Source organism: Prionailurus viverrinus, chromosome A1 (genome assembly GCF_022837055.1).
Source record: "Prionailurus viverrinus isolate Anna chromosome A1, UM_Priviv_1.0, whole genome shotgun sequence".
In the NCBI taxonomy this organism is placed as follows: Eukaryota; Metazoa; Chordata; class Mammalia; order Carnivora; family Felidae; genus Prionailurus; species Prionailurus viverrinus.
The window spans coordinates 104,641,848-104,659,008 of record NC_062561.1 but is presented as its reverse complement, the minus strand read 5'-3'; the positions used below and the strand labels follow the sequence as shown (position 1 = coordinate 104,659,008).

Below are 17,161 nucleotides of genomic sequence, written 5' to 3'. Positions count from 1 at the left end.
TTGGGCCAGAGAGAGACAGAGCATGAACGGGGGAGGGACAGAGAGAGAGGAAGACACAGAATCAGAAACAGGCTCCAGGCTCTGAGCCATCAGCCCAGAGCCCGACGCGGGGCTCGAACTCACGGACCGCGAGATCGTGACCTGGCTGAAGTCGGACGCTTAACCGACTGCGCCACCCAGGCGCCCCTATTTTTCCTTTTAAACTTAGGTTTCACTAAGTGTCACTATTTCCTGCCAGGAAGTTGTTATTCAGTCCTTATACTGGGCTACTTTCTCCTACACTATTCTCCTAAAAATAGCCTGTATAGGGGCAACTGGGTGGCTCAGGTAGTTGAGCATCCAACCCTTGATTTGGGCTCAGGTCATGATCTCATAGTTGTAAGAGCCAGCCCTGCGTCTGGCTTAGCGCAGACAAGGTGAAGCCTGCTTGGGATTCTCTCTCCCTCAAAATAAATAAACATTAAAAAAGATTCTCTCTCTTTCTCTCCCTCTGCTCCTCTCCCCAGCTCATGCTCTTTCTATATATAAAAGAAGAATAAAAAAAATAACCTGTACATATCCTTTTTTTATTTTTGAGAGAGAGACAGAACATGAGCGGGGGAGGGGACAGAGAGAGAAGACAGAGAATCCAAAGCAGGCTCCAGGCTCTGAGCTGTCAGCACAGAGCCTCACGCGGGGCTGGAACTCGTGAACCTTGAGATCATGACCTGAGCCAAAGCTGGACACTCAACCAACTGAGCCACCCAGGCGCCCCTGACCTGTACTTATTATTTGTCACAATAGACTGAAATTCATATTTGATATCACATTAAGACATTGCTCAAATTACAGTGACATCTGCTCTAGAGGGCAGGGTCCATGTCTAATACAACCTAATATTCTTACAAAATAGTACTGTGAAAATGAATACAGGAAACCTCAGCTAAAATGGAGTCAGAGGCCTGGAAAGAGGGGAGCTGAAGCTGCACCCCTAGTTGCCCCACTTAGCCCAGCCAACAGAAAGAGATAGGCTTTGCAGTCCCCCAAAGAAGAAGCCTACTTTAGGACTCCAGGAGGAGGAAGATTTTCTCCTTGCCTAGCAAGAGCTCAGCCAATGAGAGACTGTCACCAATCAGCCAATAAGAAGCCACTACACTTCAAATTCCCAGTTTGCACCAATGGCCTTTTGTTTTTAACAGCCCCTCCCAACTCCCCCTTTTCCTCTGTAAAAGAGCATTCCTCTCCTTGGTTCTCTGGACTTGCCTGTGGCTTTTCCTGGACTTGCTTGTCCCAGACTGCAATTCTTCTGCTGTTCCCTAATAAACCGATTGTGATGGTAAAATAACTGGTTGTTTCACTCTTAAAATAGATAGTACAATCCCTAATAACAGCAAGCCCTCAGTCTGTGTGTGTCAAATTCACCTACCGGTGTAAATAAAAGTACTTTATATTTAAAGTACTTTAGGGGCGCCTGGGTGGCGCAGTCGGTTAAGAGTCCGACTTCAGCCAGGTCATGATCTCGCGGTCCGGGAGTTCGAGACCCGCGTCGGGCTCTGGGCTGATGGCTCAGAGCCTGGAGCCTGTTTCCGATTCTGTGTCTCCCTCTCTCTCTGCCCCTCCCCCGTTCATGCTGTGTCTCTCTCTGTCCCAAAAATAAATAAACGTTGAAAAAAAAAAATTTAAAGTACTTTATATTTTAATTTTATTTATTTATTTATTATTTTATTTATTTATTTATTTATATATTTATATTTTATTTTATTTAAAGTACTTTATATTTAAAGAATATAAAATGCTTTAAAATCCTTTAAAAATTATTAAACTGAAGTGCCAAGCAAATATCCCTGACTTCATTTCTGAGGAAAAGGGCTTTTTAAACCTTAAAGTGTCCTCTGCATTCAAGTGAAGTAGATGATTATTTTCAGACCTGAACTATAGCTGAGAAGCTTCCAATTCGACTGATAAGAAGTTTGGTCTCCAGGGGCACCTGGCTGGCTCAGTCGGAAGGGCACAGGACTCTAGATCTCAGGGGTTCGAAGTTTGAGCCCCATGTTGAGTGTAGAAATTACCTAAGTAAATATTAATTAAAAAAAATAAGTTTGGTCTCCATTTGTGTTATACGTTTGACATTAAATAACTTGATTAGGGTTTAAAAAAAATTTTTTTTTAATGTTTATTTCTTTTTGAGAGAGAAAGAGTGTGACAGAGCATGAACAGGGAGGGGCAGAGAGAGAGAGACAAACACACAGAATCTGAAGCAGGCTCCAGGCTCTGAGCTGTTAGCACAGAGCCCGACGCGGGGCTTGAACCCATAAACCGCGAGATCCTGACCTGAGCCGAAGCTGGATGCTTAACCTACTGAGCCACCCAGGCGCCCCATTGATTAGGTATTTCTACTATGACTGGTCCAGAAGGCATTGTGACCCTGTCAGCCGCTGCCAAAAGGCAAAGCAGAGAGGTCTGAATGCTACATGAATGCTGATAAGTATCTATAAACTTGTAAGAGAATGGTTTAGGTATGTTCCAATGGCAACCCTGCCTAACCAGTTATATGTTTACCTAGGGAAGGAAAAGCAAAAAATAAGAGAAGCCAAAACCAAGGGAGAGAGCAAGGATTCTATTCACATTCAAAAGGCTTTCCTTGGTTTGTTCATTCTGAAAGAATTCTTTACACAAAAGCTACAGAAGAGTGCAAAGAAGTAGGGCAGTTTTTCTTCAAAGACTCTTACTCTTCAGGTTGGAAGGAATCTAAAAAATCAGGTCATTCAGCCCTCTTTCTTTACACAGGAGAAAAGTGAAGACCAGGGTGAATGAATTCCCTAAAGTTCCAAAGAATCCATAGCAGAGCCAAATCCGGAAGTGAAGAAAGAGAACAAAGGAAGAAGAGCGTCCTAAATGGGGGCTCCAACTCTTCCCCCACTGTGTTCTTCCTAGTTCCCCCAGCCTGCACCATGCTAGCCACAGGAGACCTTTACATACTGATCAAAAATGCGATTATGAACTCTCAAGCAACCTATCCTTGTCCTTCCTAATGCCTGGGATAATTTTCAACCTTCTGCTGAGGCCAAATTCTTTCCCGCCCCTCACCCTCACTTCAAGTATCACCTCTTACCTCAGCTCCCTTCAAGGAAAACAAATTGCCTACATCTCTGTTCCCATGGGAAATTGATAACCACTGTGGAATTTTTATCGCATGGTTTTAATTGTGTGTGTGCACCCATACCCCACTCTCTTCTCCCCAGAATCCTAAGGGCACTGCACACATGTCATTTACCTTGTAATCCCAGCAGAGAGTAAGCAGTGGGGAAATGCTTGTTGAATTCCAGGGGATTATGGAAGAGCAGAGGCATAGCACATACAAAGTATCAAACACATAGCATTAAAATCAGGTCTCAGATAAAAGTGCTATGCTAATAAATCCATTTAGACCCAAAACTGGGAAATCCAATTTGAACAAATAAATCCGTTTGAACCAAAAGGGAAAGCTACATGCTGACAACTGACAGCCATCATGTGGAAAAGTCAGGAGCGACATCTTGCATATGTGAAAAAAGTCCATCTGGTATAAAGCGGTGATATTGGGAGAGGGCCTAAAAGATGTAACTGGCATACAAATTCCTTTAACGTGTAATGAAGGAGAAGATAATACAAGATATTGACTGCTGAACCTCACTTACTTCACCGTCTGAACTCAGGGCAAGTTTTTAAAAAATTGTTTTCCCTAAAACATAGGGAATACACTTCAATGAGAAGATATTGCATGTTACATGTGCATACTCAATGTACTTTTTAATGCTTAGGATTTGGCCCAAACCTGCCTGGGCACGTTACAAACACTGAAAAATGATTTTAGGATGGAAAAATAATTGTAACATTTTACTGTTTTCATGCAAAGGTTGCAAAGTAATGACCTGAATTTGAAAGTATAAACTGGTTTGTGTCACTAGAAACTCAGTCTTATTATTTTAGAGTCACATCCTGTTTTGGGATCAAAAATGATCCTATCCAAGAATGCTTTAAAGGTATTGAAATTATTCTTATCCACCTAATTCACCACATTTGGCTTTAGGGTATTTCCAGAAATTGAATTCATTCTCAAAGGATGAGGATTTGCCAACCTTATGACTATTCAAAGAATGGGCTCCAGGCTTTGAAAGTAACTCTGCAAGAAGAGTTTCAAAAAGATTTTGTGCAATTGCAGCATTTTTGGAAAAGTTCTTGGGTTCCTTTGGTGACTACTTTTAAAGAGACAACATTCCCATGTTTTTAAAACAAAGCAGTCACATCACTTTATAGAAACATTCTGTGCTTATGCAAAGAAGAATCCAACCATGGTTTTAAAAACTGGTGTGTGTGTGGGCCGCGGGGGGGTGCCTGAGTGACTCAGTCGGTTAAGTGTCCCACTTTTGATCTCAACTAAGGTCATGATCTTGCGGTTCATGAGATGGAGACCAGCGTCGGACTCTGGGCTGACAGCACAGAGCCTTGCCTGGGATTCTTTCCCTCTCTCTTGGCCCCTCCCCGGGCATGCATGCGTGTGCTTTTTGTCTCTAAAAATAAATAAACTTTAAAAAATGTTTAATAAATAAACAAAACCTGGAATTTATGAATGACTGCCATGCAAATCACATTGTAAAGCTGCAAACGCAATGATAAAGTTCCCTGTGGCCAGGTCTGAGTGCAGATGAATGCAGAAGGAGCCAGAGAGGGGTACCTGTGTCTGACAATACACAGAGGAAGTCTCCATGCTCAACAGAGAGCTAGAGGTGCTCCCTCTTTCCTGTCCTCTACATAACATCAGAAATCCTTTGAATGTTAGAATTGTTGAATGAAAATGAATCTTGGATTCACAGTTGAGAAAACAAACCTATTAAAATTAAGAGATCTGGCGTGCCTGGGTGGCTCTGTCGGTTAAGCGTCAGACTTTGTCTCAGGTCATGATCTTACGGTTCATGGGTTTGAGCCCCATGTCAGGCTCTGTGCTGACAGCTCAGAGCCTGGAGCTTGCTGCGGATTCTGTGTCTCCCTCTCTCTGTCCCTCCCCTGCTTGCAGACTGTTTCTGTGTCTCTCTCTTAAAAATAAACATAAAAAAAAAAAAATTAAGAGATCTACTCAGGGATGCACAGACACTTAATGGGAGGCACTGCGCCTTCTGTATCTTTCCTCATCCCAAATCTAGTGAGGTTGTGTCATTAATTATTTTAGGGGGCTGGTTCAGATTACACTGCACATTGGAATTTTGGCTTCAACAGCTGTTATGATCCTGGGCAAGTGGCTGTGTCTCTGTTATGCATAGAATGTGATGACAACTGTACCTGTGTCATATATGTGAAAGCACTCTAAATGCTGTGTAGCACATAATAATGGTATCACCTCACCTCATGTAAGCTTTGATACATTTTCTGAAGCTTCTCTGAAAAAAGATCAAACTTCAAAATATTGCTGTTCTCTACTCTTACTTTCCTTATGGGCAAAGGCCTTGTGTTCTTCAGCTAGGTGACTGCCATGACACTCAGGCTGGTGTTCAACACACAGAACTACTTACTCAATGTCAGTTGACAACATGAGCAAATCTCTCTGGTCAGTATCAGCTGTTCAATAATCGCCTTTCTCCTAGCTCATAGGCCATTTACTATTAGCTCCTCTCAGGTACTGATGAAAGGTCTGATGTTTTGTGATTTTAGTATCTGATTTCAGCCAAGGGCCTGTGACTGCTTGTAAAATTTTTAGCAAATATTTGCATCAAAACAAGGACCAGCGTAGAAATCTACCAATTTGATGTCAAACTAGTCCAACTTCATACACTACAGAATTTTATTATGACAAGAAAGGAAAATATTCTTTAAGTTTTTTTTTTTTAATGTTTGTTTTTGAGAGAGAGAGGCAGAGCGTGAGTAGGGGAGGGGCAGTGAGAGAGGGAGACACAGAATCTGAAGCAGGCTCCAGGCTCTGAGCTGTCAGCACAGAGCCGGACGTGGGGCTCAAACTGACGAACGTGAGATCATGAGTCAGAAGCTTAACCAACTGAGCCACCCAGATGCCCCGGAAAGGAAAATATTCTTGATAGTTCCTATGGGCTCTCAGAAGACCACATTATATGTTATGTAACACATCCAGCACCATATTTAAGTTGTTAGGATCAAATGAGGTGCTGTTTTCCAGTGAATTACAGAAACAATACAGCGATAATGAAAGCCATCATGATGAATTAGTTTTTCATCCTTGTTGATATACAGGAACTTAATTCACAAAACACGCTTAGGACTACACACTAGGGATTTCAAAGTAACTTGGAGGATCACAAGATCATTGTTTTCAGATGATAATCCTCAGTATTAACAATAAAAGACAAAAATTAGCCCGTTTCTAAGGTTCTTCACATTTTTTAAATCACCACACAAGATGGAAGACATCATTTGAAAAATCTAGAAGGCAACAAATATGGATATAAACACAAACCTGATATATATGGACTTAAAAAAACACACACCAACATTTATACACAGACCAGCATCTCCATGAGTGGAGAAGAGGCATGTCAGTTACCCATGTCGGTGCCGGAGATTTCACCAACATGACACAGAGCAGTATCTGGAAAAAAGAGGAGAGAAAGCGGCCAGGATGCAAGGGGGAGACACACACATTAATGGCAAATTAACATTTTCTCTTTCCTTTTTCAAGGTAACTCGGTATCTCTCCTCAGTTTTTTCTTTTTTCTCTTCTCTCCCCATCTCCTTACTCATTGTCTCCACCTTCAAATTTCCACTTCTCCACTTGGATCTCTTCTTTTTTAAATACGTCTCATCACGACTGTGACCTTTGTTGGCGTGTTCACGTTCATTTGGTCCTAGATAGGCCCCTGACCAGATGAGGTGGCCAATATACCTATATGCTAATATGACCAAATACTGCTACCTCATCTGATCAGGGGCCTGTCTAGCATCATCCATTCAGGAGAGGGGAACAGAAGAAATAAGAAACTGAATCAAGGGCGCCTGGGTGGTTCAGTCAGTTAAGCGTCTCACTTCGGCTCAGATCATGATCCTGTCGTTCATGAGTTCGAGCCCCGCGTTGGGTTCTGTGCTGACAGCTCAGAACCTGGAGCCTGTTTCGGATTCCATGTCTCCCTCTCTCTCTGCCCCTCCCCCCACTCATGCTCTGTCTCTCCCTCTCCTTCAAAAATAAACGTTAAAAAATTTTAAAAAAGAAACTGAATCCGTAACTTGAGGATGTCTTAGGTAACAGTTCCTCTAATACCATGGATCCATTTTGCTAAGATCCATTTAAGAAAGTTGTGTTCTGATGGAGTTATTTATCCTTCAGGGCTAAAACCGAATAAGCCACTTCATTGGTAGATAACTATTCTGCAAAGAGGTTTGAGAAAACTGTGCTTTATGAGAATACTGTTTGTCATTCACCGAACTCTCCTACCGTTTGCAGTCCAAATACTGTATGATCACACTCACAAAGCACTTCATTTCACCAAGGCCAACCTTTTTACATGCATATTGGGAGATGCATATTCTAAAACAAACCAAACCTACAAAAAGCTAGATTCTGGCCTTAAATGACAACAGCATGAGGACACAACGAAAACCTCAGCAAGCGGTTACCCTTGAGACAAGGAAATGTAACGTGGAAGGCAGGAAGAAGGCTCTCGCTTTTCATCTTGAACAGAGGCTACACTATTTTTCTAGCCTTATACGCATATTGCTTTAAACTATGTCAACACAGATAGGGGAGATTATGGTCCAATTTCTTAGGCTCTTCTTTGTATTACTCTGTCATAAAAAAAAAAACAAAACAGTGATAAATGTCACCAGCAAAATTTTAAGAGGTTGTAAAAAATGTACCCAAGTATGCCAGCCTGAGTTATCTTTGTTAGCACTGTCACATCTGTTCACATCTTTGATAACACTGCACTTTGGGGGAGTTTTCAAAATCCTAAGTATGAATGTCACCTACTATCTTCTGAAGTCTAAGGTACTGATCTGCGTTTAAAGGGCTTACAGTCTTGGGATGCCTGGGTGGCTCAGTCAGTTAAGTGTCCGACTTTGGCTCAGGTCATGATCTCATAGTTCGTGACTCAAGCCCTGTGTCGGGCCCTGTGCTGTCAGCTCAGAGCCTGGAGCCTGCTTTGGATTCTGTGTCTCCCCACCCCACCCCGCCCCTCCCTGGCTCGCTCGGTCTCTCTCTCTCAAAAAAAATAAACATTAAAAAAAACATTTAAAGCGCTTACAGTCTTGTTTTCCCGGATTGTGAAAGGATTTCTCTTAAAGCTATACCATACGCCCTCGTGCATTGCCAGTAGAAACATAACATAGTATGGCTGCTTTGAGAAATTTTTCCAGTTCTTCAAAAAGTTGAACACAGATTGACCATATGACTCAGAAATTCCACCTCTACGTATATAAGAAGTGAGAGCATATGTCCACACAAAGACTTGCATACAAATATTCATAGCATTATTCATAATAACCAACAACTGGAGACCAACTAAATGTTCCTGAACAAGCCAACAGATGGACAAAATGTGGAATATTCACATAGTATCGCTGAATACTATTCAGTGACAAAAAGGACTCAGCTAATGACATACGCTACTTTACAAACGGACCTCAAAAACCCAAGGCTAAGTGAAAGAAGGCAGATACAAAAGACCACGGATTATATGATTCCACTTATATGAAATGCCCAGAAAAGGCAAGTTTATAGAAACAGAAAGTAGACAAATGGTTACCTGGGGCAAGGTGGGAATGGGGATTCAACATAAATGGGTGCAGGTAATCTTTGGGGTGGGGTGTGGGAAAATGTTGGAAAACCAGGTATGACAATGGTGCACCACTCAGTAAAATTACTGAGGTATACAGCTGGAAATGGGTACATTTTATCACCTGGAAAATGTATCTCAAGAACCCTGTTAAGAATAATCTGCCTCTTGAGACATCATGTCCCATTAAGAATGTGGGAGTCTGGCACACAGAGTGACCGAAGATAACATACGAACCAGTTTATCTTTGAGAATGCAGTTAAGTTGCTTTTGCTTCTCTTCTAGGGGTAAATAATTAAATTTACGTTTAGATAAAGCCCCTTCTTTCCTTTAAAAAAATTTTTTAAAAAAATTATTTTAGAGACAAAGCTCGTGAACAGGGGAGAGGGGCAGAGTGAGAGAGATACAGAATCTTAAGCTCAATGCAGAGCCCGACGCAGGGCTCAAACCCACAACCCTGGGATCATGACCTGAGCTGAAATCAAGATTCGGACACTCAACCAATGAGCCACCCAGGCTCCCTCCCACCATTTCTTTTAAGAACAGTCACTGATATGGCTCTGGAAGAGTCTCTCTCAAGGACCTTTGAAAACGTGTGAGACACCTAGAACTGAGCGTTAACAGAGTTAGAAAGATGGTGAAGGAGAGCTCTTTTAGAGTTTAACAATTGCAAAAACAATGAACAATGTAAAGATGAGGAGCCCAGAGATAAAAGCTCAATGTCAGGAAGCAGGATTTCGAAAATCAATGGCTTGTAGATAAAAGTACTGAACAATAGATGGGAAAGCACCAAAGCAGTAAGCAATATTTAAATGAGCTGGTAAGTCAGGAAGTAGTTCTCGTAGGAGAGGTTTTTAACATAAAGTAAAAACCAAGGTGCCATGTTGGTTTCATGCAAGTATTGCCCCACGTGTCTTTGAGGTCTAGCTGCTGCAACAGAGGCTCACTTTTAACAGAATACTGGGGAAGAGGCGCCTGGGTGGCTCAGTCCGTTGAGTGTCTGACTTCGGCTTAGGTCATGATCTCACATGGTTTGTAAGTTCCAGCCCCTCACCGGGCTTTGCGTTGATAGCATGGAGCCTGCTTGGGATTCTGTCTCCCTCTCTCTGTGCCCCTCCTCTGCTAGTTCACTCGCTCTCACTCTTTCTCAAAAGTAAACATTAAAAAAAAAAAAAAATTGAACCCTTGGGCTTGCTACTGTCAGAGTTAGGGCTGTTGAATTTTGACTAATTATCTTTTATGTAATCCTCCCACCCACCCCCACCCCAACGCCACAGCATGTTCCAGACGCTCAGTGGGAAAGATTGACACAGCTATGGTTATCAAGAGCTAACAACATCAGACACTGGGTGAAGTGAATTTCTTACACTTCTCATTTATAGTTGATAGCAAGCATCTATGAAGCAGTGACTTAAGTATTCCCCTTTACAGATGATGAAGGGGTGGCTTAGAGGCGTTCAGTAACTGGCCAGGGTCACACTTCCAGGAGACAGAGAAGTCAGATTTCAAATCCTACTTTCCTAGAACATGCATTCTTTTTCTTTCTTTTTTTAATTAAAAAAAATTTTTTTTAACGTTTATTTATTTTTGAGACAGAGAGAGAGACAGAGCATGAATGGGGGAGGAGCAGAGAGAGAGGGAGACACAGAATGGGAAGCAGGCTCCAGGCTCTGAGCCATCAGCCCAGAGCCCGACGCGGGGCTCGAACTCACGGACCGCGAGATCGTGACCTGAGCTGAAGTCGGCCGCTTAACCGACTGAGCCACCCAGGCGCCCCTCTTTTTTTAATTTTTAAAAATGTAAGTAATCTCTACACTAACACGGGGCTTGAACTCATGACCCCAAGATCAAGACTTGCACGCTCCACCAAGTGACCCAGTCAGGTGCCCCTAGAGCCTGAATTCTTAACATCTTTACGAACTGCTTCGATAGATCAGCAATTTCCGATAGTAACCTTTAGCCATAGGACTGATTTGATTCACTAAATTCCTTTTTCAAAAACATTTTAGACAAGAACGCTGTTTCATTTTTCTCCGTCTTTTCAAACTCAACTGTTTCACTTTAATAACATTTTAATAGTTTCTAATGTCATAATTCTTTCTTCCTATTCCAAAGTTCATATTAAAAAGTATACCAGATAACCAGAATTACCAATTACCAGAACTGGTGACCTGGAAATGAGAATTTTAAAAAAACTGTGGGGGTACCTGGGTGGCTCAGTTGGTTAAGCGTCTGACTTCAGCTCAGGTCATGATCTCGAAGTTTTTGATTTTGAGCCTTGCGTCGGGTTCTATGCTGACAGCTCAGAGCCTGAAGTCTACTTCAGATTCTGTGTCTGCCTCTCTCTCTGCCCCTCTCCAGCTCACTCTCTCTCCCCCCCAAATAAGTAAATATTAAAAAAAAATTAAAGGGGTGTCTGGGTGGCACAGTCAGTTAGGCATCCAACTTCGGCTCAGGTCATGATCTCACTGTTTGTGGGTTGGAGCCCATGTCAGGTTCTGTGCTGACAGCTCAGAGCCTGGAGCCTGCTTCCAATTCTGTGTCTCCCTCTCTCTCTGGTCCCTCTCCTCCTCATGCTCTCTTTCTCTCAAAAATAAACAAACATTAAAAAATTTTTTAAAATTAAGATTGCATTACAAATATGTTACGGGTCATGTAATTTATTATTTGAAATATGAATCAAGAAAACTTTTGCTCAGAAATGTATCAGTCATTTTAGACAGTTTTTGTAACTCCTTGAAAGTAACTTAGCCATTAAGGGGAGCCTAGGTGGCTTAGTCGGTTGTGTCCTACTTTGGCTCGTGTCATGATCTCATGGTTTGTGACTGTGAGCCCGGGTTGGACTGTGTGCTGACAACTCAGAGCCTGGAGCCTGCTTCAGATTCTGTCTCCCTCTCTCTCTGCCCCTCTCCTGTTCGCGTTCTGTCTCTCTCTCCCTGATATAAACATTAAAAGAAAGAAAGAAAGAAAGAAAGAAAGAAAGAAAGAAAAGGTAACTTAGCCCGTTAATAAATCAGATCCACAAGAGACTTTAAGAAATAAAAGTGTATCTCAGAAAACGTGTGTGAAAAACATTAGGTTAGAAATGTCTATATATTGGGAACATAACATTCAGAATGAAAAAAGTACTCAAAGGGAGGAAAGTAGGGTCTCAAAAGGAAATATGCAGCTAAATTACCAGTTCTTGGTAAGAAGGGGGCTATTTTTATTTATTGGTTTATTTTTATTTTTTTTAAGTTTATGTATTTATTTTGAGCGAGAGAGAGAGAGAGAGAGCGAGAGCGAGAGCGAGAGAGAGAGAGAGAGAGAGAGCATGAGCAGGGGAGGGGCAGGGGGAGAGTGAAAAAGACAAGACTAAGCAGGCTCCATACTGTCAGCGCAGAGCCCAATGTGGGGCTCGAACCCATGAACCACAAGACCATGACCTGAGCTGAAGATGCTTAACCAACTGACCCTCCCATGCGCCCCAGAAAGGGGGTATTTTTAAATCAAATATGCATTTTGGTGATGAGTAAATCTGCAGCCTTACTGCTAACACAAAGATGAGTAACTCCCAACTCTCAGGCAAGTCAATGCACCTAAAAATTCTAACTGCTACTGATAGAAAATTTGATTAAACAACTTTAACAGAGTAAAATTTCCCCTGAGATAGTCAAGCTGAACCTCAGTTACAAGTATATCATACACCTTAATTAGGGGGAATGGCGTCTCAGCCTCCCTAGCTCACTAACAGATGGTTATCGAAAGTGATTATTCGCTGGGCCCCCTGAGAAATTCAGGAAGAAAAAAAATGTGATCAGAGTTTGCAATCTATTTAAGGTTCACTAATATATATGGGACTAGTGTGTGAGCTAGTAACTGTTAACAGCTTGAAATAGTACTTTGTACATAATAAATGCTCAATAAATGTTCACTGTTCATCAACAGCAATAATAGCAGCAGCTAAAATCTATGGGGTTGATCACAGACATGCAAGGGGAACATGGAGAAACAAGAGGTAAGTATGGCCAGCGATAAGGAAGGACTTTAAAGGAAGGAAATCGTGAGTTGATTTGTACAGGTATATTGAGAAAAAGAACAGAGGGGACTGCTTGAGCAAAGGAATAGAGATGAGAGGGAAAGAATGTAGGTAACTTCCTGCAACAGTCCCTTTGGCACACCTGTTCCTTATTCTGCATCATCACCTCTTAAGTCTGGAGCGGCTAGTTACTGTGATTGTTTGGACGGAAAAGATAGTCATGCTCGTAGTATTAGGAATGAAGTTGACATGATCTACATGTACTCCAATGTCCTTAAATTCCTGGCAGAGGAGACGAGGTCATGCGGGCCATCCCAGATTCTAGAGTAGAGAAGTGTTCAAGTTCAGGCTCTAGTGTTAGAGTGCAGGCTCTGGACTTGAATTTAGCTGTGTCTCTACCTAGGTGCTTAACTTCTCAGACCCTCCATGTTCTTATGTGTCGAGTGGATAACGACAGCATCTGTCTCATTGTGTATGAAAATGAATGCAAAATGTTGAGCACAATGCCTGTCACACAGCAAGCATTCTCAATAAATGCCAGCTATTATTAACTAGGAGGCCAGGTTGTAGGTGATGAGGACTATGTGGCAAGAGCAAGCCATTCTTCTTTTTTTTAAATATTTATTTTTGACAGAGAGAGAAAGAGAGACAGAGAGAGCGCGCACATGCGAGTGGGCAGGTGGGTGCAGACAGAGGATCTGAAGCAGGCTCCGTGCTGTCAGCACAGAGCCCGACGTGGGGCTCGAACTCATGAACCGTGAGATCATGACGAGAGCCAAAGTCGGATGCTTAAGTGGCTGAGCCACCGAGGCGCCCCAAGAGCAAGCCATTCTAATACTCCAAGAAGAAAACACCCATCAGGACATCCAGATTCCAACGAGTCTGAACTTTGTCATAATTAATCTAAGTTACAAAGTTCAGAACAAAGAAGACTGGGTGCCTAAGCGTCAAAATTTTCCTACCCAAATGATTTCAAATATGGAGTGATCACAATATATATATAACACTGATAATGTATCTACCTCCGTCTTAAAATTACTCTTCTTCTGGTACCAAAACAAGAGTTTAAAGCTCAGGAAATAGAGTGTCTCAAGTCTTTGAGTGATTCAGAAGTGACTTCAGCAGGGCTGGAAGTGACCATTTTACAGGGAAAAACAAACAAAAATCTCCATAAACCAAGAAAAACTTACCAAAGACTGTTGAACGGGCAAACATCCTTAACTGTGAAGAAGATTCAGTTATAGGCCGAACTTTTTATAGTAGTATCTTGTTTGAGTTTAATGTAGCCACAGCCCCCAGCAATGTCCTCTGAACCCTCATTCCTGTATTCCCCACCACGATGGAACCAACAGTAGGCGTTCCTGTATTTGTTGAACTGAAATGAATTTGTGAAACTAGCTGTTCCAAATGAAGGTGTGGCTGTTTGGGGCCTTCCACTTCAAGGTGGTTATGTTTATTGTCTATAAAATTATTTTCCCCAGCGTCTGAAGAGTTTGAAGTTAACAGAATTCACCTGAACAGATAACAGGCTTTCTCAATCTATTAAAACACTCTCCTCAACTGAGTACACTACTGGGAATGCAAAGATGTAAAGACTTACCAGCGGCCGCATGGACTTGAATCATTTTGCTTTGTGTAACTGGAACTTAGCACTGCCTGGGCTGACTTCTAGGCTAGGAGTTTACAGTCCAGGTTTCTAGTCTTGCTTGGCCCACTTAACACTCCTGTCACCTCTATGAAGTGCTGTTTAGAATGCCACAATCCCTCTTTTTTAAGAGAAGTATATAAAAGAAGGAGGAACTGCAAAAGAAATGTCCTTTGCTACTTTATCGCTTTCTTGGGCTTGAGTTAATAGAACAGAGTTAGGACTTTATTTTGGGGAGAGAAAACAAAAACATTTTGTGAGGGTTATACCTATGGCATTTTTTCCCCCTCAATCATCTTTTCATCGTTCATTTAAACAGGAAAGAATATCAGCTGAACTTGACAAAGCTGAGGGGCAGAAGAAAGGGCAGACAAGGAAAGCAGACACTGGGAGAGATTATGACCAAAGCCTTTGACACAACAAATCAAAGCGCTAGTAAAAGCTATTTTTCTTCCAAAACTTCAGCCCAAACTCCAATACACAGATGGAATATGCTTTTATAAACACCATTCTTTATGTGGAACCACACCGTGTTATAAAAATTGAATAAATGTTGAAACAATGGAGATCACACTTTCACTGTTTTTTAGGTACCCCCAACAGGTTGGTACCAAAAAAAAAAAAAAAAATTTGGCTTCTTTAACAGGTTATTTATATATTTATCTTAGTAACACTTAAAGTTACAGCGACACAGAAAATAACCAAATACTGATCCTTTTCCTTTTGGAAAGAAGAATGTTTGGCAAGAACAAGCATGGAAATAATACTTCTGGATTTTAAAAACAGTCGTACAGGGGAAGATAAATAAGTTTTGTTACAGGAAGGTAATCCTTGTGATCCAAGTATCTGAGTTTTCTGTTTCTGAACTAGAAAAGTTTCTAGGCCCAGCAATGTGCCAATCCTATTATGAATATGAATCTTTTAAGAGGATTGTCATAACCCAATGTTCGAAATGTTTTATGTTATTATATATTCATTGTGCTCCTACAGCAGCTCCCCCACCCTCTCTCTTTCTCTCTCTCTCTCTCTCAAAAAAAAAAAAAAAAAAAGAAAGAAAAAAAAAAGAAAGAAAAGAAAAAAAAAAAGGAAAAAAGAAAAGTATGTAGCGAGTTTGTGTCAAGTTCCCAAGCAAAGGCAGACAGTCCTTGAAGGGAAAGATAAAGCGTATTTCATGTTTTCTCCCACTTGTCTCACTTGAGCAGAAACGAAGGAGATGGGGAAAAGACACCCTTTAGTTCCGGATCAAATGACAAAATACACATCGCTGTGAAACTAATAACCAGATGGCCTCTACGAGGTAGCTTCGTCTTCATACACGTCATGAAGAAGTAAGGAACAGAAGGAAGGGTCAGCGCTGTTCCTTGACCTGACTTAGACATCTGAATGCCTGCCCCAGACCTCCCTCGGGACAGATACCATGCCAATCCCGCTTTCGCTCCAATCCTTCACATCCCCACCAGACTGCAAGCTGCGGTCCGTTCCTCAAACGCTGCGGTGCCTCGTTCCCCAATACAGCATCGGAGAGAAAGAAGAGCCCGGACGCCCCCCGAAAGAGTTCAAGCCACGGGGCTGTCCGTCCACGGTCAAGTTCCAAGCCAAACCCGTCCCCGGCACAGAAGTTTGGGCAGCGCGCTCCCGCCCGCCCGGGGCCGGACGCTACTTACTGGGCTGAGCCAACTTTGCTGTCTCTCTTCGCGAGCACTTTGGCAGGCTTTGCGTCTTCCACATCTTGCTGTAGTTCGGTCATCGGGGCCGCGGGTGGAGGGCACCTTCAGACGTCCCCTCGCGGCTCCCAGCGTCCCGGGCGCAGGCCCCGCGAGCCGCGCCTTTCCCCGCGCCCTCCGTGCGCCCTCCTCGCGCGCTCCCGGCCGCTCAGCGCATCCAGGCCGGCCCGGAGCCGCGGGGCCGCCAACCTGGACACGTCCGGGCGGCCGCGATTGGTCGGCGCCGGCGTGCGGGCCGGGGAGGGAAGGGGAGGGCCGAAGGCAAGTGACAGCCTCCTGCCCCAACCCGCGAGGCCCGGCCCGAGCGCCTGCAAACCTGTTGAACTAGTCTGGCTGGGGGAGGAAGCTAATTGGCCACGCAGGTGGAACAGTTGCCTAACTAGGCTCTGTATATTTAGCCTCCTGGTAAGTTGGGTTTCCTCCCGCCCCTCCCAGCACCCCCCCCCCCCTCCAGCTGTAACCGGGGAGTTTTAAAAACGGGCGGCCTTCTGCGGCTACAGGAAATGGTTCGGACTGAGCGAGGCGCTCGGTCTCCCAGATGCGCGCTGTGGGCTGCGCGGTGTCCCGGCCTAAATTATTCAGACAGGATATTGCCTCATTGGGGACTGCTCCGTCGGGGCTCCAACAATAGGTCAGTTCAGTGACAAAGGTAGCGAGACGTGGTTGTCTCTAGAGGTTGTCTGGTTAACCCTTCCCCGTTATGGGGGTGGGGAGAGGGGTGGGTGTGGGGGTGCAGGGAGAGCGTTCCTCAAAATCTCATTAGCAACTTAGCGTCGACTGTGCCCCCCACCTGGAAAAGGAATGCCTCTTCTTCCCGCTTTTTGGTGAGGTTTTGGCTTGCTGAATCTGTCTCAAAGTTTGCATTTGAAACATCCTCCAGGGGCGCCTGGGTGGCCCAGTTGGTTGGACGTCCGACTTGGGCTCAGGTCATGATCTCACGGTTTGTGGGTTTGAGCCCCTGCGCGGACAGCTCAGAGCCTGGAGCCTGCTTTGGATTGTGTGTCTCCCTCTCTCTCTCTCTCTG

General features: G+C 43.3%; 1 protein-coding gene across 2 annotated transcripts in view; it reads right to left on the bottom strand.

Annotated features, from left to right (window-relative positions):
• The window catches only part of GRAMD2B (GRAM domain containing 2B), a 120,816-nt gene that overhangs the window by 63,470 nt on the left and 40,185 nt on the right, over positions 1 to 17,161 (bottom strand). Inside the window, exon 1 of one of the 2 annotated variants that reach the window (XM_047858086.1) lies at positions 16,078 to 16,314. The exons of the other annotated variant lie outside the window; for it this stretch is intronic. Coding sequence (XP_047714042.1) covers positions 16,078 to 16,160 — 83 coding nt within the window. The 5' untranslated portion in view covers positions 16,161 to 16,314. Of the gene's footprint in view, positions 1 to 16,077; positions 16,315 to 17,161 lie in introns of those variants that run through there. 2 annotated transcript variants of the gene reach the window in all.